Below are 26,864 nucleotides of genomic sequence, written 5' to 3'. Positions count from 1 at the left end.
AATTTAAATCTTCTTTAATGATAAAATTTAAACAAAAAAGAATAAAACTTTGAACTCTTTATAAATATTTGTTTTCATACTCTTTTTTAAAATTGTAGAAAAGTTTTGTGTAAATTATATTATGATGTGTAAATTCATCAAATAATATTTATTAGCATATTTTGTATCATATTATATTTTGATTAAAAAAAATTTAAATGTTTTAATTTATTTTTATTGGTGAATATTTATTTAAGTATATATCTACATTTAAATAAAAATATATTTACTTTTTTTTCCTTTTGAATTTTGTAATTATTCAGCTATTAGTGTTTGTAAAATTCTAGTTGTAATTAATTAAAATTATAGTTAATTAAAAAATTAAATAATTAAAGTTAGAATTTTTTAAATGGTAATTAGTTATAATTAAAGTACTAGTCAAAGTTTAGTTTTAAAATTTAAATTAGTTATAATTAAAATAATTAGTTATAATTATTTTTTATTCATTAGCCCTTTTTTTTATTGAGATTACGTAGTTACGAAGATCTCTCTGAATTGATGGCTAGTCCCTTATTTTACGTAATTAATATCTAAACAAAAAAAAAAGATTTTAGATTTAAAAAAAATTTTTTTTTACCTCAAAAAAAATTCTTTAAATTTAAAATCTTTTTTTTTTGACTCTGTAATATTACCTCCAATTTTTTTTTCAAAGTTGCTCAACTTTGGTATTGCAAGAAGCGTAATTTGGTAAAGATCTTTTTAAAAAATTGTCCTTTAAAACAAGATAATATTAAAAATTACAGGTAATGATAATTTTCATAAATTGATTCAAAAAAAATATATTTTTATGAGAATATGATAATTTGAACTCTGCTTGCGGTGGTTTTATGCGGTGGTTTTCGCCTACAATTTTTTATTTGGAAGCATTTTTAAAAAGCTATCGCCAATAGAAAGACGAAAATCACTGGCAGCCACTTTCAGAAAATACTTTATAAAACTACCGATTAGAACTTTACCGAATTGGAACTTTCATATTCGAAAACAAAAATTAATAATTTCACTTGCGAAATTTGAAGTCGACGTACACGCTGGCAAAAAAATCATTTCGAAAAAAAAAAATTTAAACAAGAATTAAACTCTTAATTGCTACGGAAGAAAAGAAACTCTGATTTGAGAAGCTCTATTACTAGAAAAACTTCAGGTGTTGATAATACACACCGTTACAACTACTTTATCTCGGAACAACCTCAAAACAATTCAGGTTGTCGCAAAGTGCACAAAAACAACAACAACAAAAAGTCCAGATAAGCCTATAACTCAAGTAAATTTTTCTTTAAATTTTTTTTGTTGAATCAAAATCAAATTTCTTAGCGTAATTTGACAATATTTTGCGTGAGAATTATAGGGTTCTATTTGCATTTATTTATGTTGTGAGAACTTAACTTTCGATATTTAATTTTAAAATGTTTTAATGTTATTATTCTTTATAGCTAAAAATTACAAGTCGTTTATGTTTTTATGGTTTCATTATTAAAAATATATTATTATTCATAATACTTTTAAAGTTGCTTGTTTTTATCATTAATTAAAACTTTAATTGTTAGATTCTTTTAAACATAAAAAAATGCAGATAGAACCCGACAATTCTCATGCGACGAACTGTTAAATTCAACGAATTAAAGTACAAATTGCTTGTACTCTTAACATAATTACTAGATTTTCTTCGATTTTTAAAAAAAGTGAAACTTAAAGACCTATATATATGAAGATCAAAAATTTTCCCTTGCAGAGCCTGAAGTTGTTTAAAACAAATAGTGGATTAAGGTTAATGAAAAATAAAATGCGTAAAAGCGCTTAAGATCTCCTACTTCTGTTTTTTAAATAAATTTAGCGTTTGGAATTAGCAGTGAAAATTAATAAACAATAAATTTACAGTAGACAAAAATTTTGTAAAAATTTGTTTATATATATATGTATATATATATATATATATATATATATATATATATATATATATATATATATATATATATATATATATATAAGATTTTAAATAAATAAATTTTTTAGGTAAAATGAACGTCATATTTTAATTGACGTTCATCTGTTCTGATTTGGGATGTACCGGAACTTCGTTCCGGCTGGAAATTTATTTTTTACCTTTTTTGTTAAGACATGTGGCATAGACTACGTAAATTAAATTAAAAAATCATTGTCCTACATGGCAATGAAGAACTATAGGTAAACCTAGATAAAAAAATACAAATTTCTTGACGAATACAATGTAATTTATTTGTAGTAATCATTTTAGAAATATTGTGATACAAAAAGAGTTGCTCTCCAGTTTTGGGCAACAAAACTAGCTCTTTTTTCATCAAAAATATTACCTGCCTCTGAGAATAGTCTCATTTTAAATGTTACTTAAACTTTAAATATAGGATGCCTAATACAGTAAATATTTTAATATTAACCTAAATTGAAAAATAGAAAACAACGAAATAATTTTAAATATAAATATTATGCATGTTAAAACTTTCAATAAATAAAATTATGAAAAACAAATAAAAACAACAAATAAGATTTAAATGAAACAAAAATCAAATTAATGAAATAAGTTATATATATATTATAGTTTATAAATATATATCATATTGCCACGATGCTGAGGTTCAGGCTTTCACTTAACTTAAATTTGTTAATAAAATTCCGGAAAATCAGGTTCCGGCCGGAATTCAAAAGTTCCATACCGGTACACCCCTAGTTCTGATCGTTTAATGGCAATTTTTCTTAACTATAGGCTCTTTCTTGGTCGGGATTCTAGTATTTTTTGCGAAAATTGATAGAAATACTGTATTTTCACAACTATATATAGTTAATATACGTCAGAACCAATTAGAACTGGGATCTATAGTAAATTAAGGAACTTTTTACAAAATTTTTTAACTAAATTCACGTTAACGCCGATGAGCGATAAATACTCCAAAATGTGGTTCTTTAGACTCACTATTAGGGGTAGTAAAAAGGTTTTGAAAATTATATATAAAAAAGAAAAGTTTTTTTAAATATTTAAAAATTAACATCTAAAGCTCTTGTTTGAATATATATGTATATATAAATATATATGTATATATAAATATATATGTATATATAAATATATATATATATATATATATATATATATATATATATATATATATATATATATATATATATATATATATATATATATATATATATTTAAACAACTTTAAAAAGTATTCTACACAATAGAGTGCTCAATGTTCTTAAAAGAACAGAACAATTATATATTAGTAGAAAATCACTTAACAAAATTTTTTTCCATTTAACACTGTGTTTCAAAAATATATATATATATATATATATATGTATATATATATATATATATATATAATATATATATATAATATATATTGTATTATACTTTTACAAGCTTCTGCTCCTCTCAAACATTTTTAGTTAAAAAAAAAAAAATTAAAATTGTAATCACTGTATGATAAGTCACCAAATAAAAAATTGAATTTCACATCTAATTAGTTCCTTACACAACCAGAGGAATAGAAGGGGGTAGTACACAACCGTTATATAGCCCAAAATGAATATTTTTTAAATTAAAGTATGTGTTTTTTTAATGGTTTCATCTTGAGTATTTTTAAATGCATGATGAAAACCTATAGTACATGTATGTATAAATGTATATTTTTAAATGACCTAGAGTGTTTTTTAACGGTAAAACCTACCTTACCTACCTGACCTTTTGAATTAAATGAAAAAATACACTTTGTACCTTCACAGACAACAGTGTGTTTTTCATTCGATATCATTTAAAATACTTTCAAACTTTAAATCTATTTTCATATCACCATGCACTTGCATTAGTATATACCATGCGCACACGGAAATTTAGCCCAAAGTTTTAAAAAGCTAACAGTCACAATACGGTATTTCTCTACAATGCGGTCATATATGCCTGGAAAACGATGTTATTTGAAGTAGAAACGTTGGTATTACAAGCATAAAGTAAATTAATTAAGCACAAAAAATGTCTAAGAACTACAATATTGCTTTAATTTTTTAGAATAGATCGCTTATGAGACTTTAAAGCATGGATCTACAAGATTAGCTTTAAACGGTTATCGATAGACTTTAAGTAAATCAAGTAAATTTGTGCGCGAGGAGAAAGATGGAATAAAAAAAACAAAAACACAGCCAGATATCATAGGAATTTCCGTTTAAATTCGTTCCGTTAAAATTTGTTAACGGTAGTTTTCCATTAACGGTCATTAACTTATTTTAATGGACGGTAAACTCCGTTAACGGCCGTTTATTAAAAGATACAACAAAACAAATATGTATATTTTTAAATGCAAACAAAGTAATATTGAAAATTAAAACTGTTGCAAATAAGAAAATAAGTATATTCTTAAAAGAAAACAAAATAATATTAAAACACATAGTTGACATAGCTGTCCATAGTAAAAAAATAAAAACTATCACTCTTCTTTTTCATTCACAGAATCGCTCTATTTCCATTTTTTCACTTTGATATTCTCAAAGTTGTCATGCCAAAGCACCAACTGTCTTATTGTGAGAGTGTAAAGGTTTTCCCTGCTACAAGTTACGATATTTCCTGACGAACTGAAAACCCTTTTAGACGGGGAACTTGATGCAGGAATGCAATAAATGGATCTGGAAATTTTAGCCAAGATGAAAAGAACTTTTGAATTGCCTTTTCGCCAGGTTAAAACGTTTGTGTTGCTTCTGGTGACAGGCTTTGGAATTGAAAAAAAAGAGGATATTTCTTCTTCAATTAAAGACATATCACCCATTGACATAAGACATACATGCAACACAAAAATCAATTCACTCCATGAACTGAAAACCTTCTGTGCTTGCTACAGAAATAACTTTTTCAGGGTTGGAGTTGTAGATGACCACAATTTGCTCTTTGGTTGATTCAAAACACTAACAAAATAGTACATTATTGTAATACATTTTAGGTTTTTATTATGAAATTTATAATTAAACTTACTTCAAATCTTTCTAAAACAGCTCCTCGATAATATGGGTGTAGAAAATGTGCATTTCTGTTATTAAAATCCTCTGAACCACATTTTGGCACTTTATTTTCAATTTCAGTAAGCAAGGATTCAATAAAAGCTTTTATGCTCGGTAATAAAGTGGTATCTATACTTTTTTTATCTGTAAGGTGCACGGTAATGTTATAAAATGTTGCTACAACATTTTGAATTGTAGGAATGCTATCAGCTGAAAACATATCACTTATTTTTTAAATTCTGTCAAGATCGGTAAAAGTTGATTCAATATAACAAAGTGTCTAGCATCAGGTATTAGTTTTTGTAACTCTGAAATAACTTCTGAGTCTCTAATAGATTCTAGAGCTGGTCTCAATTTTAATATCGATTCCACCATCATGCTGTGGCTGTTCCATTGCGCTTAGGCGGGAGCAACTACTTTAACATAAGGCACTATAAAAGAAGAAAATATCATGTTATATTACAATTATGAATAGAAATTTAGGCATTAAGTAAGTTAAAAAACCAACTGTCTAGTTTATTGCATTCTTTTTTAATTTCTTGTCAGGTTAAGAATGATTGATGAGTTTTAGAAGATAGTTTTATTAGAGTTTTAGAAGTTTTATACAGATGTCAAGAGCATCTTGAATTTCGTTAAGCCTTTCAAATAAATTTTAAACATTCAAATAAATTTTATTAACCTCTCCTCAAATAAATTTTGTTTTGTTGTTTTTAATACTCTATCTTAACAAGTATTAATCCTATGATCGTAACTCAAATTAGCATAAGTTACATGCTTTAAAAGCGTCATTGTTTTTATCATGTTGCTAGCAGCATCAGTTATCTCCACTTTTTGTTTTGCTTTTGACTGAGAAGCGATATTAAAATAAGAAAAAAAACTTTTATGGAGTTATAGCAAATCATTGATTAATGCAACCGTTCGATGCTGATAAAATGCAATTTAAAAATCAACTAAACACTGTGTATGCGAGAGCGTTGACGTATTTAAATGAGTGGTATGATTTCTAGAATAATTTTTAAAGGAAAGCTATAAAATTTGTACAGCATAATACAGTTTGTTCCCAATATCAATGACTATGTTGCATTAGCGCAGATCTAAAGGTGGAGATGGAATCATTAAGTGACAATTTTCTTCACGAGCTTTGCTCATTAAATATTATAGCTAATTAAAGATTTTATCAAAGGCAATAAACAACTATGGGCATAAATACTAAGTAATGGAAAATAGTTTACTAATGAAGTTAGTAGAACTTTTATTGACCATTCCCGTTATCAATTTCTTCGTTGAAAAAGTTTTTTTAAGCAATTGGTTTCTTGCAGTGGAATAAAAGGACCGTCTTAGGCCAAATCATATTAAAGCCGAATTATTTATCTGTAACAATTCAAAAATTAAATAATCTTTGAGTTGTTGCAGCATCAAACATAGTTTTAAAAGCAGCTAAAAGCGATACAAGAGCACTACGGAAGAGAATTTCACTAGGAAGTTCACGCCTCCGTCCTTACCAAAGGCGCGAAATATGCCTAGAGCTCGCTTCGAGCCTTGGATCTCTTGCTTGGATCTCTTGCTTGGATCTCTTGAAGCAAAAGCAAATTTCAAAATTCAAGCGCCAACTACTGCGCCACGGCTGCTCAAACTTTTAAAAAAATGGTATCTAAAAAAAAAAACAATTAGTCGAGCATTAAAAATACGCATTTTGAATAATATGTATTAAATAATATGTAATAAATAATATTCAAAATGTGTAAATAATGCGTATATAATATTATTTAATACAATGCACAGTAAAAGACTACAGAAAAAGTGAGTGTGTGTGTGTGGTTTATATTAAAGAAAAACATTTTAAATTTAATTTTAAAAAATTTAAATTATTTAAATGGTTTATCAAGGCTCAACAATATTATTTTCTATATTTATTTTTTAGGAAAATCTGATACTAGGTATGCTTATAAGCAATATGTTTATTAAAAAAAAAAACATGTATTCATTTTATTTTACTTTTAAACACGTTTAGCACCGAATTAATTAAATGTTGAATTGAGTGACTGACAATTTTTTATATATATATATTATAATATTTAGAGATAAAAGAGACAAATTTGTAAGGTAAGTTTAAGAACAATTTTTCAGAAAAGAAAAGTGATCTGTGGGTTGCATTTGCTGACCTAGAAAAAGCTTTTGACAGGGTGCCAAGTGGGGGTTGAAGAATGACTGATGACAATTATCATGGCTATGTACGAAAATATCACAACAGCAGTCAAGACAAAAGATGAAGAGTAATAGTTTTGAAGTGAAGATTGGCGTATGCCAGGGTTTAGTACTTCGTTCTTTGCATTTCTTTATTGTCTTGGAAGCTCTCTCCAAGATTTCCATTGGATTTATTCTATGCAGATAATTTGTGGCTGATTGCAGAGACAGTAGAAGAATTAATACAAGTAGTTTACTGTTAAGGTGGAATAGAATTATAAGAGCTCCAAATAAACATGAATAAAAAAAAATATATGCATTGTAAAGTCGAAAAAGAGAAAGCAGAAAAAAGGTACAATATTAATGATTAGAGGAGTAATACACGACACATGTACTCAGATATTATGATGTATAGCAGTAAAACGAATGCAATAAAAATTAACAAATTCAAAAATTCAATAGAGATTTAACGACGTCGAGCATTGGGAATGTACAGAAAAGATAGTCAGATAAATGTGTGGTGAGACTCTAAAAGGTAAGAAAAAAATTATGTTCTTAGACAGAGATTAGGGTTAGAGAGTGTATCTGATTGGATGCATCAGAGAAGATTAAGGTAATTTGGCATGTAGAGCGTAAATATGCAAATGATTAGGTATCAGCATGTAGAGAGATAGAGGTTTATCAGAGATAAAATAAAAAAGCTGCAGTTAACGAAGGAAGACCTTTAAGATCAGATAAAGATTAGTAATCAAAATCAGACAGAACTTAAGAATAGTGAGTCTAATTTTTTAAATGTCTGCTATTATAAACTAACGAATTAAAGTTAAATTAAGAGTAAAAACATATAAACTTATCTTCACAATAAATTGTCTCCACCTCTTTTATAAATTTTTACTATCCAACTTTTTTTTAATCATTAGTCAAATAAACAGGTTGTTACTTAAATAAATACTGCTAGTTACTAAAAGAAATTTACTAATTAGTTAAAGTTACTTATCAGTAACTTTAAAAGAAAGCACTACGATTCTACAGAAAAAAAAACCGTAAGTTTTACTGAAATAAATTCTGCTTGTTTTCTTACTCACTTTTTCCGTTAAATTGTACAGAAAAAATAAAATACTGAAACCGCGAATTTTACGGAGAAAGTGCTGCCTTTTCGATACTTGACTTTCTTCGTTAATTTAAAACGAAAAATAAAAATTACATAAACCGTAATTTAAGCTTAAACTACAAAACAGAGACACTCTAAATATGTCACTGAAAGCAAACTATGTTTAATATTACTAAAAGTGGTTTACTTTATGAAAAGGTTTATACAGGCGCCTCTGTAAACTAAAGCACTTTATAAACAAAGGCGCAACATTCAATACATAAATAAGGAATACTATTTAAAAGCCTAAAAAAAATTTCTATACTTTTTTTTTTTATTGTAGTTAATATTTTATAATATTTGAATTAAATATTTGCAAGAGTTTTAAATAATTAATTAAATAAAACTTGCTTTTCTACATTTTATTGACAGTATAAAACGACAGTTTAAATAAATGAATAGAAAAAGAACTATAATGATCAAATATTTGGTGAAATAAAGAGATGCACAGAAACTTTATGTCTTTTAAATAAAATATGCATTCATTAAATATGCCATGTGTAATTATTTTCCAACAGTTTTTCCTAAAGCCACGAATAGATTATTGCCTTAGCAATGGTTTACCAAAGTCGAGTTCGATTTAACGTTGCTGGAAGTTTCTACGAGACTTTTCTAGAAACGTTAAATCGATATCCAAACACTTTATTAGGCGATTCGTCAAGAAGAATGAACTACTTCGATTCTAATAACAAAGCTTATTTTTTCAATCGCTCCTCTGCCGCCTTTGAAGCTATATTGTTTTTTTATCAGTCTAATGGCTGCCTAATTAGACCGTCAAATTTGCCAATGGAGTTATTTGAATGTGAATGCAAGTTTTACGGTTTGGAAGAAAAGTTTGTAAAATCCATGAAATTACGAGAGGGTTTTGATTGCCACGACGAAGAAAACGAGCACAATGATGAGAAAAAGAAGTGTTATACGTTTTTACAGAAACTATGGGAGTTTTTGGACGAACCCAGGTCATCTTTGCAAGCAAAAATATTTGCATCAGTATCAGTCTTGGCAATTATTTTCATTGTGACAGTAGATTGTTTTTCTACGTTAGAAAAATTTCGAAGTGGACCAGTTTCAGTCGTAATAAATGCAGTCACCTCCACTTTTAACATCTTTTTTGCTTTCGAAATAATTGCTCGGTTTGTAAGTGCTCCGTCAAAGTTAAAATTTTTTAAATCAATCGCAAACGCATTAGACTTTTTTTCTATTTTTATATCACTTCCCTTTCTAGCAGTTGAAGACAGGAACGGAGCCATTTTCAGTCGATGCTTGCGAATGGTAAGAGTTTTTAGACTAATACGAGTTTCAACGTCATGTCCAACATTGCTAACAGTCTTTAATATATTGAAGATGTGTATTAAGGAGTTTACAGCGCTTTTTTTTTACATGGTAGTTTCATTTACTATATTTGGTAGTATAATCTACTTAGCAGAACTTGATGATAAAAAAAGTCCTGTTACTAGTGTTCCAGAAGGCATGTGGCTTGCTATGCAAACAATGATCACATTGGGTTATGGTGATGTCATTCCGGTAACTCTGTTGGGAAAGTTAACTACAGGGTTTAGCGCGGCTATTGGTGTGGTGATCGCTATCCCATTAATTTCCCTCGGGGAAAAGTATCTGTCACTTTATTCAAAGACATTTAAGATTTCTTTAGCTAATCAAAAATCTTAAAAGTGGCATACAAACTTGCGTTTTTAACAAATTGAAAATATTCAAAGTGACTTAAATTATATAAATAAACATTTTGTAAGTTAAACATTCAAATTGTGATTTATTGCAAAGTATTACCCTCTGGGTTTCCATACTAACGGGTGATGCGGAAGTTATCGGACAAAATAAAAACGTCAATAACTTATTTATAAATAAAAAAACAAACTACTACTATATTTTTTTTAAATAAAGCATTTATCTTCTAATAAAAATATATTATTTTTTATATGAAAAAACACCAACATCTGCAATTGATCTCAATTTTGCTCTGACGCCTTTCATATGCGACTGTAAAAAGTTTAAATCAATTTCTTGTAGTTTTAGTTTAATGCGATCAATCAAAACTTGCTCTGTTGAAGCTTGCCAATCTCCCTCGTAAACCTTCTGTGCCAAATGTCCCCAAAAATTTTCAATTGGTCGTGCTTGAGGCACATTTGGGGGATTGGATTCTTTATCAACGTAATAGACATATTGGTCCATCCAATTTAGAGAATCTTTAGAATAATGAGAACTTGCTAAATCTGGCCAAAATAAACAGTTAAAGTCTCCATGATACTTGTGAATAAATGGAAGAAGTCGTTTTTCTAAACATTCATTAATATAAATTGATGAATTGATCGCTACAGCCTTGGAAGTGCGAAACAATGGCTCGGACATACCACGGTCAGATATGGCTATCCACATTAATAATTTTTTTTGGAAATTTCTCTTTTCCTATAAAACGAACGCTTTCTGGGCATGTCTTTTTGTTGTTTGTGTAGTATCCAGAATTTCCAGGCATGTTGTCCCCTGCAAAACAAAAGTATTTTTCGTCATCGATGACTAGAAGCGATTTTGTGTTATAGAGTTGGTTAACTAGTTTCCTGCTTCTTTTCTTTGCCTTTATTTGTTGTTCTATAGTGTATTTTGGAGTCTTTTCATGTTTTCTATATTTAATATTCATTTTTTTAACTGACGACCAATTGTCGATTGATTTACACCGAATTTAATACCTATTTTTCTCTGACTGACCCCTTTTCGATTGTTGACAAGTCTCGTTAATTCGGCTTTCTTTTCTCTAGTCCAGAATGTCGGACGACCAGGGTGCTTTCTATCAGAAAACGATTGAACAGTTTCAAGCCTTTTTAGGTTATCATATATTGTACTTCGAGCAAATCCTTCCTTTTCAAAATGATTTACGATTATTTTTTTTTATATTAGATTTATTTACAAAAAACATTTTTAGTCACTTTCGAAAAGATTCTCGTTCAACTGCATTTAACCTCATTTAAACAATTGTGTTTCAAATAATAAAGTTTATATTTTATAGAACGTTTATGCCTACGCATAAAACCACAAAAATTATTATGCTCAAATAATGAAATTAGGATTTGTCCGATAACTTCCGCATCACCCGTTAATTTTTTAAAAAGATTGATAAAGTTAAAAATAAATAATCGCATCTCTGTATTACCAAAGATATTCTTACATTTTTTAAAATTTGTCTGTTATTTGTAATGCACTCGCGTTTTTAAAAAACTTTTCGGATGCAGTGCATTTAATACATTTTAATAAAACTTTTTTTTTAGATCCTTAAAAAAAATTAAATTGGCCAACAAGAAAAAAAACTTGTATTTCAAATTTTATCTAAAGATTACTTTTTTAGCTAAGATTGTGCAGAGATGTGATTAGTTAGGGCCGACGAGACTTCAAAACCCGTGTCGTCGTCGGCCCTGTTAGTTTCTGAAAATTAGGAAGAAAACATTAAGAAGAAAAGATATAAGTTGTTATATATATGCACCCTAAAAGTTTCCTTAGAAACACGCCTAGCAACGGCGTTTTGACTTCTTTTTATGTCAATAACTAGTTTGCAATATTGCAATGCGTTTGTATTTTAAATATTTTACGTTAAACATTAAATTAAAAAAAATATGTATTTACTAAAAAAATTGAGCAAATTATTATTTTTTTTAATTAGATATTTTTCAAAAAATTTTTTTCTTTCTTTTCTCATATTTTTTAAATATCTCTATTCTCTTCCTCTTCTCTAGCCTCTTCTATTTCTTATTTATATAAACGATCTGCCGGACACATTAAAAAATAATATCAAATTATATGCAGATGATAGCAAAATTATAAATATTTTCAAATCAGATGAAGATATTCGCATAAACAAATTACAACTAGATATTGATAATATTATGAAATGGTCGTCATTATGGTTAATGAAATTTAACTATGAAAAGTGTAAAATTATGCACATTGGCTTTAAAAATCCATGTATAACTTATTCAATGTTCGACGCTGAAACTCAACAGAATAATATCTTAGCAACATCAAATCAAATCAAATGCTTGCTCTTATTAAACGAACTTTTAAATATTTTGACTCAAATATGGCAAAAAAATTATATACGACTTTTGTAAGACCCCATCTTGAGTTTGCAATCCAAGTATGGTGTCCTTATCTGAAGCAAGACATCTTAAAGTTAGAAAAAGTAGAGAGAAGGGCAACAAAACTCGTACCAGCGTTTAAAAAAATGCCATATGAAAAAAGACTACAGTTATTGAAATTAACAACTCTAGAAGAACGTCGTTTAATAGGAGATCTTATTTTTCAATATAAAATACAGAACGGTTATGAGGAAATAAATTGGATAAACGACTCAATATCTAAAGTTCAATTAAAACCTTACAATTTTCGTAGTCATAACCAAAAGTTAACAAATGCATACTGTAAGAGTAATGCTAGATATAATTTCTTTTCGTGTAGAGTAGTAAATGCTTGGAATGGTTTACCACCACATATTGTCGAATCAATAACAATTGACCAATTCAAAAATAAACTTGATATATCAGATTATTGCAAAAATTATTTATTAAATACTAAATAATATTTATATACATTGAAAAGTAAACAATGCTATTTTTAAAACATTTATAGCTGATATAGCACAACATCTTCTGTTATTGCGCTCCACAATTAATTTCATAAATTGTCACAGTGTACATTATTATTATTATTATAACTAGCATATATAAATTTTTCTGTATTTTCAGAAATTAAAATTAAAAGTTGAAATTTATATAATTTTTTATAATTTATATAATTTAATAAATTTATTTTATATAAATTTATAGGTATACTATACTTATATATTTTTGGAATCGTTCAAGAAAATACCACGTTTTTTTTTGACATTTGAAAATACCAATACCCTTCTTTTTGACAACTGAAACTACATTTCTTCACATTCTCACAGAATATAATTTATCTACTGAGCTATTTTATTGGAATAAGTGATACAGAGCTTCAACATTTTTATTAAGCCGACTCGCAACCCTTGGACCGGGCCAGTTACGGTTAATAACAGAACCCGTGGTAAAAAGTAGCAAACTTACTTCGTTAGCTTTCTTTAAAGAAAAACGAGAACTTTAAGAATAAAAGAAAACTTTTTTTAAAAACTATTTAAAAAAATATAGTAAACGTACAATAACATTAATTTTTGAATATACTCAATGAAATATAAAAGAAATTTTCAACACATTCCAGATATTTTGCAAGGTATTTCATGTTTATGATTTAAAAGGTTGTTGCTTATAATGATTCGAACAACGTGCGTTAGTAATATACCATACGTTAAATAAATGGAATTTGTTAAAAACAATTAGACAGTAAATTGCTATGATTAAATGACACGTATATATGGTCACTCATCACTATATATATATATTACTCATCTGCGTATCATTAAAAAAAAAGAAAAAAAAAAGTCTTTTAATTTGGCAAACAAGAAACTAAGATAAGAATTTAGGATCAACAACTAGTTTGTTGTTGTAGCATTAATGTTAGCTGTAAAACCCCAAAAAATAGTTTCGATAGAAAAATATCCTCCAAGTACAAATGCTGCTATTCCAACCAATATTATAAACAAGTCTTTAACAAACAAAACTTTGGACAAACCTTTACTTTGAAAAGTGATAATATGGATAAGAGGGGGAAATATAAGAGATAACCCAGAGCTTGAAACAGAACCAATCAGTGATATGAAGTTTTCCAATTGAGGTATAGCGATAGCACATAAACCTAAAAAAAAATTAAAGAATTTTTGTAACTTTCAAAATAAAAATAAAAATAGATATTTCCCATCTATATTACTAAATATAAATACTGTAACTATATTAAAAATGCATATTATTTAAATTTACATAATCAACCCATCTCAGTATCTCGTCTTCAGTACAAAAAACCAACTCTACCACGCGCCAAGTAACGCTGCTTGCTTTAACTTGCTTTTCCTTAAAACGGGATTTCTGAAGTTTCAATAAAATTTTTGAGAGGAATGTATTTTTTTGTTGTTGAGATTTTGAGAGGAGCGTATTCGGTAAGATTTTTCAGAGTAGTGTATAAAATTAGCCCACTTAGCGGGTTGAGGAAATAATAAAATAATGAAAAGTAATAAGAATTATATAATCATAATTAACTTTTAAATTTCAAAAATAAAAAAATAAAAACGAAAAGAGAAATGATCCAGAATTAAAAAAAAAGTAATTTATATGTATAAATATAAGCCACTGCATCAATATAGGCGTTTTAGGTTGAATATATTGGTAATGTAAAAATATTTGGCAAACTACTTAACTATGTCAACCTGACAAGGAAACAGCTAAAAACAAAATAAAAACCGCATTTTCTTGGGAGACTTTGATCGTTTTTTTAATGAAACGCTCTGCAAAAGGGTGTTTAAAATGGTGTATATGCAGGGTGTATGCACTGGTATGTGTAGTATGAGTATTCATTGCAAACACATTAATTTATGCATTAGTAAATGTAACTTTGACCTATTCATGTTTAATAAATAACAGTTTAAGAAAGTTTTCTATGTTAATAATCAACAAAAAATAGTAAGACAAAATTGACATACATCTTTAATAACAAATTAGCAAGATTTAAAAATTTAAGTAATTATTAATATTGTATGTAGTTAAATATTGTGATAAATTTCATATACATGTTCTTTTTTATATTAGAAAATTTTTGAATTGACTCTCTAAATCCTCATACTTGTGTATGTGACATTTTCATCAATTTTTTTCCGTGTGATTTATTCAGTCATACTTGTGTATGTGATTGCCATTTTCATCAATTTTTTTCCGTGTGATTTATTCAGTTTAGACGTTGCAAACCTCTTCATTATTTTATTTATGTTTTTGTGTACAGACTTAGAGGTTTGTTCACTAAAAACACCCAAGGATTTTTGTTTTTTTTTTAATAAAATAAACAAGATGGGCTGGTATTATGTGGAATTTCCAGCCCAATTTGTATGAACCTTAAGATAGTTTTCTAAGTTGCACATATTGGTTACAAAATCTCCTTGATAGCTCTATTCTAAAACAGCCTTTAGCGACTAAAAGAAATAGATTTAAAAATTATATGTAGATTGTTTGTTTTTTTAAATACATTTTACCCTCAATTAATTGCTACCTGTTCTAAACTTCCTTAATGTTTCAATGCAGGGTGTAATGTAAAGAGGACATATATCTCTAAGTTCATCTAAACAAGACAGGACTTTGTGACAGTTAGGTCCAACATACCCTCCTCCATTATGTCCAAATCTGATAACTATTTTACTTAACAAGTAGTTTTTAGTAAACTCATCAACCATTACCACATCATTAACTTGAGTCACTACACGTTCAAATAAATGCAGTTCAGGAGATGGTACTATGTCAATTACCAGTCTCTGGATTTTCTTGTAGCAAACATCGACAAACAAAATTTTTGTAAATCTGCATGTTCTTGTACTCGCTGTCTTCAACATACTTTAGGTACCAATCATTAAGAATTTGAATTTATTAATACTCAAACCTTTCTATAAAGTTTTTAAAATTACGAACTTCTAAATAATTTTATGTCAAGCTTAAAAATGCATATTACAAATTTATAAAACCTTACTAACTATACTTGTCTTCTTTAAATACAAACTTTTAACACAAGTGCCACAAATGCCAGATGGGTGAGAATTCATTTCTATATTAAAGCCATGATCCACTACTGTGTTACCAACTTTATCCATTCTGGCTTTTCTTCAAGTTGTTATTTTCTGTCCTTATTTAGGCAACAGAAGCATGTCACTTTTTGATGTTCTAAATGACATCTAGTTCTTGTCAAATTTATTTAAACTAAACTTTTAGATTTTCAAATAATTTTATTCTAATTATGTTAAATATGTTCTATAATTAAAAACATCGATATTTATACATCAAATATTGATGTTTTTTATTAAAGAACACGTTAAAATGCATAACATGGAAAATATAAACGTGACATAAACGAATGTATACACACGGTGTATACAATGATTATTTGTATTAACACTATACAGCTGAATACACCATATATGCACCATAATAAACACCCTTTTACATGGTGTTTCAGTAGAAAATTACCAAAATCTCCGAAGAAGATGCGGTTTTTATTTCGTTTTCAGTTGTTTCCTTGTCAGGTTGACAGTTTATTAGTTTGCTAAATGTTTTTTCATTACCATGACATTCAACTTAAAACATCTATATTGATACAGTGTAGGGGCGCACCTATGTCGACTTTTAACTAATGGCGACGGGTACAGGCCAATACCAGCAACACAATGTTTCTAAATATTCTAAATGAATAAAACCCAGCCATAAAATACACTGTTGAACTCGAAAACCAGCAAAAAACAACTTAACTTTTTAGATATTAACACGTGTATTGTGTTTAATATAAACACAATACACGTGGCTTAAGAATTTCCAACACATCAAAAAAGAAGCAATTACTAATATTAATTTTAAACCTAACTTAAACATCCTAATATTATCACTGGTAATATTTGGATTCAAAGGGTTTTTATGTCATGCAAACCTCTCAATAATACCTCCAGCAAGAAATTGATTTTCTAATAGAAATATTTGAAACAAAAACAATCTAACTAATATTGTCAGAGACTATATAAAAAACGATTTCAAAAATACCAATTATCAATTAATAGACAACCAACATTTATAAAGCTACCATGAAAACCAATTGCTGGTCCCAAGCTTAGAAAAGAACTAAGGAAAAAAAACATAAAAGTTATATTCACATCAGCACCAACTTTAAACACATATTTGCCAACAATAGGACAAAACATCCTTTAAATACAAACCCAGGCGTCTATCAAATTCAATGTTCATGAAACTCTATATACATTGCTAAGACTAAAAAGAAATTTATATCAAAATGTATTGAGCACGAGAAAAATAGTATAAACGGAAAATGGGTTAGTTTGAGTGCTACTGAACATTCCAGATCATGCCAAATTTTGTTATGACTTTTTTGGTCATGTTACATATGATTTTGTAAAAATCATATGTAACATGACCAAAAAAGTCTGTAGTTGCCCTTTTGAGGGGATAAAGTATATACCCTTGGGTACTTAAACCATTAAAAAATTTAAATCTTCTACTGACACCCAAGCCGGAAATTTCACTTTGAATTTGATGAATAAAACTACTGCTTTTTTAAACATTTGACTGTATGTGTCTCTCTCAAGTATACCTATGAGCAATATTTCACATTTCAAACCTTGAAAAAAATACATGTTTGTTGAAATTCAATTTTCTAAAAGGATTTTAATAACTTCAACAAAATAAATTATAAAAGAAACACAAGGTACATAAACAACTCCACTCGAAGACAAAATGATGTACAAAATTTTACAAAGTTTTTCTACATAATACTTCTTTCTTTCAAATATTCTTCTTTTTGTATTTTAATGGCTTCTTGATGACTTTGTGGTTATTGAGCAAGACTTGACTTTTTGTCTTTCTTTACAAGTGCTTGCAATTGTAGTCAAGAACACACTTGAGCAAATTATGACCATACTCAGGGTGGCTTGGTTGTCTCTTGTACCTTTCCCAGTGCCAGTGCACCTTGAAATTGGTATGTAAAGCCTCTGTTGTCTGTTCACTGAAAACTCCAAGAATTTCTCCATGTATGCTGATAAAATGTAGCACATGGAAAAAGACTGCATGCACTTTGGGCGTTACTGAAATTTGCAGTTTCATTGAAGAAGTTTAAGCAGCCAGATTCCACCTCGTTGAATTTTTCGAAATGTTTTTATGAAACTGAAAGCCTGAAATGCACAACGAGCTTCAGCAAGACTCTGGAGTTTGTCTATGTTTTTCAGCAGCTTGTGGCAGTCATTTCCGGCAAAATGATCACCATGGTAGGGCTGAATGGCAATGTGAAGAGAGGCCGGCCACTCACTTGCTCCTGGTCAAACTTGACAAAGGCTCTTGAATAAATGATTCACAACCCCAAAAAGCAAGTGCAATTCCATTGGAGGAATTAATACCAAAATCAGTTGATCATCTGGCAAATCAAGAAGAGGAGGGGGGGGGGATGTACTGAGTTTTTGAAATTCTTTGCTGCCTTTGAGTTTGTTCCCTTCCTGACAAATGCTTGATAGTCGCTTTTAAGACACTAAGTTTGCCATAAAAACAGCAAGGATGCTTGCTGCTGTGTGCTTGAATGCCACATATGATATCGGCAAGTTTAAGATCAGTGCTGATAATGAATTGGAGCTTGTTTGCTTGAATTAGATCAAACAATTTTTTGACATTGAATTAAGTTTCTGCAACATCTTCAACAATTACAACCAAGAGTAAACGCTTAACTCCAGTGTCTCTGGCAACAGTCCTTGATGCAAGTTGCAATGTTTTCTGCTCGGGCTCTCTATCTCTTAGTTGTGATCAATGATGCACACACTCATTTTCAAAAAACCTCCTCCTCCATCCAAGCCAAGTTTCACAGTGCGGTTGGCAGAAACTTTCCTTTCGGAAACAATCTTTGAACAAAGGTCCTCTACATCAATACAATGCACAACTTGTCTTGCAGCAGCTTCTGTATCGGTTTTTTCAAAGGATGTTATTGAGAAAATGGTGAAAACATCATCAAGGTTTTTTCCTGTGTCAGCAAACTTTTGGCAAAAGTAAGACTCAACAACTCTGCCTGCATAAACTTGATTCAGCTAATGGCCAGCTGTCTCATTTTTGAATTTGTTAACCCAGTTTCATTTAATTGCACTTGCACAAGACCAGCTTTGGTCAAGGTTTCTGGAAGTGGTAGCTGGTGCAGAGATGAACCTAAATAAAAGAAAACACAGTAGTAATACCTTGCCTATAGCTATATTTTTATTTTCATTTAAAAAATGCCACTTTTTTACCTTGTCGTACAGGCACACATTTTCCTCCTTGGTCTTGACTGAGTTGGATCATTCCACCAGGAGAGGACGATGTGTCTTTGATTACTGAAGAAACAACTTGTTGGGCTTCAACAAGTTGCTTCTTCAGTAATCAAAAACAAGACTTGTCCTTGTCAGTGGTTTGTTTGTGATAGACCTGAAATCATAGAGAGCAGGAAGAACAGTGCCTTTGTCACCTTTGTCATGATTGCTCAAAAGGAAATCTGCACTTCATGCAAATTCCAAGAGGTGTTCTTGCATCGGTAAAGTCTATGTATTGGCCAATGGTCTGCAATACTCTTGTTTTTTAAAAGTCTGTCAGTTTTTAGTCACTTTACATCATGCAAAGGAAGCACACACATTCGCAAAATTCATCATGTGTCTTGGCATTTGTAGGCATTTTCAATTTTTTAAATACAAAATCTCAACAATTTTTACCATGCACATATCACATTATGGGTTAATCTGAAGACAGTGGTGTTTCCTGGAAAAAATGCCAAAAATGATAATTTAGCAAATTTACTGTTGTTTTGTTGTCATTTTTTAAATGCCATATTTTAGTTTTAATTATATTTCATGATTTAACTCAACATTTATAAATGTTTGTGAAATGTTTATAAAAAGCAAATTATCTAATTTTTTATTAGCAACAACTTTTATTTTATTCATTATATACTAAAAACTGATGTATTTAATGATGGAGGTAAATATACATTCGTCAAATATTTAAAAAAGCGGGAATTTTATTCATCAAATTCAAAGTGAAATTTCCGGCTTGGATGTCAGTAGAATATTTAAATTTTTTATGTTTTAGGTACCCAAGGATATATACTTTGTCCCCTCAAAAGGGCAACAACAGACTTTTTTGGTAATGTTACAAATAATTTTTACAGGGTGTGATGCAACGATACTTTTGACAGGTTGCATACCAAAACCATGTTTATTGCTACAGAAAATCATGTTCAGAAAATTAAATAATCACTTAGAATAAGCAGAGCTAATGTTTGAAAGGAATTGTAAAAATATTTTTAGTAGGGATGACCATGATAACATGACAACAAAGACTTGGGGACCATTATTTATTAAATTATTTGACATCACCATTTAAAAAACTTGTTTTGTATTTTATGATACAAAAAAAGTTTTTAAATGTAATCTTTTTAACGGTTTGTATAACCATTTATAACAATTTTCTTTGTAATGATTTTTATTTATCATACTTGATTATGCTGATCACAATAGGTCAGTGAAATATTGATTAATTTAAAAGAAAATAAGTATATATATAAAAGAAAATGAATATGCATATCAAAAAAGTTTATACGCATTCTTATTTTCCACTTAACTTTTTTAAACTAGTTTCTTTTAACTTCTATACCTGCTTTGAGATTTAAGTTTAACTCTAAATCTCAATGTAATTCTAAAACTTAGCAACCTTGATGTAACTCTAACTTTTAAACCCAACTTTTAAAAGTGAATGCACTTTTAAACCTTATTTCAAACCTGGTAATACATTAAATTACATCTAATTCAAATCAACCTCCAAGTATACAAAAACAAATACCACACTCAGTTGAGCTTAGCCCGTATGCAAATTCTTCTAACTATTTAAATATTACAAAACATTGTCCTTCTGTATAATAAATCATTATTAAAATCTGATATAAATCTGTGGTCTAACCTATGATCCTTAAACAATATACTTAAAAACGCCGAGCACACAGCATCATTTAGTTTAACCCTCCATTGGAGGGTTAAACTAAATGATGTTGTGTGGGAAAATGTTTTTTGAGGCTAGTTGATAAACATAAAATCTTTAACAGAAACACAGTTAAAGTTTGCTACAGTTGTATGCCAAGTGTAAAATCTATTATAAATTTGCACAACAAATACATTTTAAGAAGCGATACAAACTCTTATTAAGAAAACTGTAACTGCTTTAATAAAAACCTCTGCCCATTGTTCAATAAATGTTTAACAAGCAACGTTGTATATCAAACCACTGTAACCTCCACTAAAGTGATAATAATTTCCTAATAAAAATTCTACATTTGTATAAGTGAGACTCTTTTTAAATTAAAATATGCTACTCATGTTAAATCTTTTAACATCTCTAAATACAAAAATGATACTGAAAGTTAAAAGAAGCTAATTTAATTCCTATAGTTAAATGGAAAATTCTCAAAAAGTAAAGCATACAATCTGTTAACTAAATCTTGTAAATTATGTCTCATCGAAAAATATGAAATCCTAAATTTAAAAAATACTAATCTATTAAGAAATTATTTCTAAATGCAGACAAAAAAACAGATTCTTTCTTCCGGATTTGACACTGGCGATTAGTAAAGATGTTTTTTCTAAATTATTTGATGTCAGAACTCATTCCATTGCTTTTTGAATTTTTTAACGGGGTTTAAATAGTATTTGATTAATAATAGTAAATGGTTTTTACTTCTTGGTTTAAATATTTGGGTGATGAGTGCTGAGAATAGCATTAAACTTTAAATACCATCAGAAAGAGTTTTATCTGAGTTAAAGTTCACCAGCCACTGAGAGCTCCATACTGGGACAAAAGTAAGATTTTTTTCAAGCTCAAATGCCCCCTCAAAGCAGTTAGAGATTGTTGACTTCTTATCAAGATAAGAATTAAGGTAATATCATCAGCAAACAAATGCCACCTTAGATAAGTGAATTTCTGGGAGATTTTTAATGTGAATTATAAAAAGTATAGGGCCAAGGATAAGCCTTAAGGAACCCCTGAACTTTGCAGGATATAAAGAAAAGCGCTGTCCATTGAGGACAACTTATGCACAATAAAACCTATCAGCTATTATCCTTATAAAACCAGCTGTAGAACAAGAAGACTAAAATCTATATTGATGATCAGAAAGTCAATAATAAGATCCAAGATGAGAGATTAAGTGTTTGTTGATTAAAGACTCAAAAATCTTGTTTATTGTAAGAAGAAGACTAATGGGATGGTAGTTAGACAAGTCAGATTGCTCTCCAGAATTTTTGTAAATAGAGATAACAGATGCTGCTTTCAAGCAGGCTGGAAAACAAGACATTAATAAGCACTTGTTAAATAGTTTTAAAAGTATAGAAGACAGCTACGGAGAACACCTCTGTGAGACTCTAATATACATATATATATATATATATATATATATATATATATATATATATATATATATATATATATATTAGAGTATATATATATATATATTAGAATATATATATATATATATATATATATATATATATATATATATACATATATATATATATATATATATATATATATATATATATATATATATATATATATATATATATATATATACATATATATATTTATATATATATATATATATTAGAATATATATATATATATATATATATATTAGAATATATATATATTAGAATATATATATATATATATATATATATATATATATATATATATATATATATATATATATATATACACACACACACACTGCGCTACATAATGATAAGACATCCCAAAAATATTTTTAAAACTCTACTATACAATTATATTTAAAAACAATTATATTTAAAAAAGCAAAGGGTTTGCAACACTAAACAACATTTCAAACAAACTTATTAACATTTAAACAACATTTTAAACAAACTTATTTTAAATACAACATGCATTTTATACAAAAAAAAAAATATTTTTTCAGTGCAACAAAAATATAAGATAGTTTTACAAAAAAAGTTTTATTTACAAACCACAGTTGTAGGCAATTGTGAATACTTATTTGGTGTAAACACCACAGACGATTATTTAACTCTAAACTGTTTTGAACTGTCAAAAATTTAATTTAGGCTTTTTTTTTTATTAAGTATAAAATAACAAATTAATAATGGGTCATGCTGCACCGTTAAGTCCAGATGAGAAAAAAGTGCTCTCTAACTTATCCAAAATGGGTCACTCCGTTAGTTAAATGGCTAGAGCCATTGACACAGCCAAACTGTGATTAAAAACTATGTTAATAGTTCTCATATGCAATGAATAAAAAAAAGTCCTGGACATCCGTCAACATTAAGTGACCGTGATAGGTGAAGGTTGTTGAGACAAGCTTCAAATTCTTCATTAACTGCACGTCAAATTGCTGCTGAAGCAGGTGTGATTGCTAATTTACATACAGTTCAGTGAGTTATTCATAATGCTTTTCACCTTTCATGCAAAAAACTTCAGTGAAAACCACCTTTGACAACAAAACACATAAACGATCAAATAATTTTTGCAAAGGACAACGTAACATGGAAAGAAGAAGTTGCAATGAGTAGTGCTTTTGGATGAAAAACAATTTTGTCTTAATGGGCCGCATAGATGGAATTATTATTTTCATGATTTGCGTAAAGAACCAGTAACACAGCAACAATGTCAAATGGGTGGTGGTGGTGTAATGGTTTGGTGTGTGATTGGTTATGATAAATCAGAAATTCATTTTGTTGACGGAAAAATGAAGGTTATGGATTATCTTTTAATTGATCAAGAATTTTTACGACATGAAGCATCTGTCATTGGTGGTGAAAATTTTGTTTTTCAACAAGATTATGCTAACGTTCATACAGCTAAAATAGTAAAGGATTATTTCAACAACAGTAAAATTAAAACATTGAAGTAGCCAGCTAGATCTACAGACCTGAACATTATTGAGAATGCTTGGGCACAGCTGTCACATATAGTGTTTGGAGGTGGTAAACAATATAGTTCCATCGCGTCTGCATGGGATGCAGTTGACATTTTGTACATAAAAAAGTTGTATGATTCTTTACTTTTTAGAATGATTTAAGTGATTCAAAAAAATAGCAAAAGTACCCACTATTGATTTTTTTAAATTGAGACATCTTTTTTTTAAAAAGACAATAGCGTAGGGTTTTGAATACATCACAAAAAGTTATCTTAACTAGTGCTTAGACACCGATGCGGAAAAAAAAATAAAATAATGGCTGTAAAAAGTGAAACTTTATTTTACATTTTTTGTTCTGATGATGAAGTTCCTGGTGCTAAACTATTTAAAACTCCTATGAAATGCAGTGTAAATGAGCTTAAAAGGTGGCTGGAGTGTCATAATCAAAAAAAAAAGTGAGAATAAAAAAGATATTTTATTGAGACTCCAGAGTGTTTCTAGAAAAACAAGCTACTATATAAACATAGCAGCTTGTTTTTCTAGAAGTAAATGCTGCATTTTGTCTACAAGAAATGTGTCCTGTAGATTAATATGTTTCATTATCAATAACTTAGATGAATTAGTAAAGGTTTTAACTTTTCTTGAATTATTCCAGTAGGAGAGATTGAATTTTGCAGGTCCAAGAAAATCATACAGGCAAGAAAGTTGAGCTGGTGTTAAACCAATAAAATATTTACATTTATCTTCAGAAGATAAAATTATACTCCATTGACATGACATTACTAGATGATGAACTTGATACACTAGAAGAATTTGAATGAGGTGTTGAGGGAAATTGAATAGGATTGTCAAGACTTCTATTTAATATATCAGTTTCGATTTTAGCTGCAAGTAGATATTTATTGTAAATGGTTTGAGTAGACTGGTCACATTTTTTAACAGTAATATTATTTGAAGCATCTAAAGCTAAGGAACCATGATGATCGCCCAAATTACTATTAATTTCAACTTTAATTTGACTACCTTCAGTAAAATCATTTTCTGTATTAGGTTTGCAATAAGACAGAATAATACTTTTTATTTGATAATCAACATTTTCCAATATCTTTTTCTTTTTTTTAGGTTTTACAACAACATCGCAAATGGTTAGGTTTTTTCTTTTCCTTTTGTTAATAAAGCAAACCTGATGTTGTGTAAGATTTCCTTTTCATGGATTAGGATGGTCTTTTGTTGGACCTTTGCTTTCGAAAAAATGTAACGAGCAAATATGTATCTATTTTTTACACAACTCAGTTTTCTTGTTTTGTTCTTCTTTCTCTTAACCTGCCTGGATCTTTACCAGGGAAAGCTTAAAAAAATGTTTCTGGTGGCAATTCATCTGGATAACGACTATCAGAATGGCAAACTCCCCAACAACAATGTTTAGTGGCTCCAGTCGACAGCAATCCTTTGTTGTTTTTTTCCCATCGTTTGTTTGCTTGTGCGCATTTGATCCCAAAATACTTTGCGTGTGTAATTGGAAAATCTATTTATAGCCACGCAACCATATTCTATTTATATAAATTTTTTCTAAAACTATCTTATAATTTTGTCGCACTAAAAAACAGTTTTCTTTTAATAAAATGCGAGTTATGTTTAAAATAAATTTTTTCAAATGTTTAGTCTTTGCTCTCATTTACTACAAAAATTAATTTTTAATTATAAATGTATAGTAGAGTTTTATAAATATTTTTGAGGTGTTTTATCATTATGTCGTGTAGTGTATATTAGTTTTTAAAATATGCACTTAAACTTTTTAGAATAAGTAGAAATTTTTTTTTTGCCATAGTAAAAGTTAAAACTTACAAGTAAACATCATAAAACATACAAGTAAACATCATAAAACTTACAAGTAAACATCATAAAAGATGCTCTAAAAACATATTCCAATATCCATACTCTTCTAATATGAAACTTAGCAAGTAGATAAGGAAGTATTATTTGCATTGGAACATAAAACTGTATAAAAAGCGTTAAAAATATGGCCATGGCATACACATACTTTACCACACCGTACAACCTATAAGAAAAATCAGTTCAATCTGTCTAAATTATAGCGTAAACAAATCAAAATTTTATCAAAACAAAATTTTATCAAATTTAGTCTACTTACTGTTGGGTTCATGTGGCCTCTGTTATGGTGTTTAGTTACACATTTTTTTAATATGCTAATATTGAATTAAAATATAAATATTGAAATGTTTTAAGTCAAGTAAAGGGTGATGCATAAGCTATCGGACTAATCTGAATTGAATTATTTGAGCATAATAATTTGTTTTTGTGGTTTTATATGTAGGCATAAACGTTCTATAAAGTATAAAATTTATTATTTGAAACACAATTATTTAAAATGAGGTTAAATGTAGTTGAACAAGAATCTTTTCAAAAGAGACTCAAAATGTTTTTTTTTGTAAATAAACCTAATATTAAAAAAAAAAAGAAATTGTAAATCATTTTGAAAAGGAAGGATTTGCTCAAAGTACAATATATGATAACCTAAAAAGACTTATAACTGTTCAATCCTTTTCTGGTAGAAAGCACCCTGGTTGTCCAACATCCTGGAATAGAGAAAAGAAAGTCGAATTAATGAAACTTGTCAACAATTGAAAAGGGCTCAGTCAGGGTAAAATAGGTTTTAAATTCGGTGTATATCAATCGACAATTGGTCGTTAGTTAAAAAAAATGAATATTAAATATATAAAATGAGAAAAAAATCCAAATTACACTATAGAACAACAACTAAAGGCAAAGAAAGGAAACTAGGAAGGAAAAAGGAAAGCAGGAAACTAGTTAACCAATTCTATAAGACAAAATTGCTTCT

General features: G+C 28.6%; 3 protein-coding genes across 4 annotated transcripts in view; 1 reads left to right on the top strand and 2 right to left on the bottom strand.

Moving 5' to 3' along the window:
- Positions 1-8,780: 8,780 nt before the first annotated feature.
- On the top strand, positions 8,781-10,244 carry LOC105846867 (potassium voltage-gated channel subfamily A member 6). The gene has a single exon (XM_065813814.1). The coding sequence runs from the start codon at positions 8,945-8,947 to the stop codon at positions 10,055-10,057; it is 1,113 nt and encodes a 370-aa protein (XP_065669886.1). The 5' UTR covers positions 8,781-8,944; the 3' UTR covers positions 10,058-10,244.
- A 68-nt stretch (positions 10,245-10,312) lies between these two features.
- On the bottom strand, positions 10,313-10,780 carry LOC136088224 (uncharacterized). Its single transcript, XM_065811907.1, has one exon. It carries the CDS (start codon positions 10,778-10,780, stop codon positions 10,313-10,315), a length of 468 nt encoding a protein of 155 aa, XP_065667979.1.
- Positions 10,781-13,508: 2,728 nt separating this feature from the next.
- LOC100212650 (proton-coupled amino acid transporter 1) overlaps positions 13,509-26,864 on the bottom strand; it is a 42,388-nt gene continuing 29,032 nt past the window's right edge. For both annotated transcript variants that reach the window (XM_065813816.1, XM_065813817.1), the window contains exons 8-9: positions 25,894-26,063; positions 13,509-14,161 (exon numbers count right to left, since the gene is read on the bottom strand). In XM_065813816.1, the coding sequence (XP_065669888.1) occupies positions 13,899-14,161; positions 25,894-26,063 (433 nt within the window). In that variant the 3' untranslated portion in view covers positions 13,509-13,898. The remainder of the gene's footprint in view (positions 14,162-25,893; positions 26,064-26,864) is intronic.

Source organism: Hydra vulgaris, chromosome 12 (genome assembly GCF_038396675.1).
Source record: "Hydra vulgaris chromosome 12, alternate assembly HydraT2T_AEP".
Classification (NCBI taxonomy): Eukaryota; Metazoa; Cnidaria; class Hydrozoa; order Anthoathecata; family Hydridae; genus Hydra; species Hydra vulgaris.
Note: the sequence above shows the minus strand (reverse complement) of the source record. Positions and strands in the feature narration are given on the sequence as shown.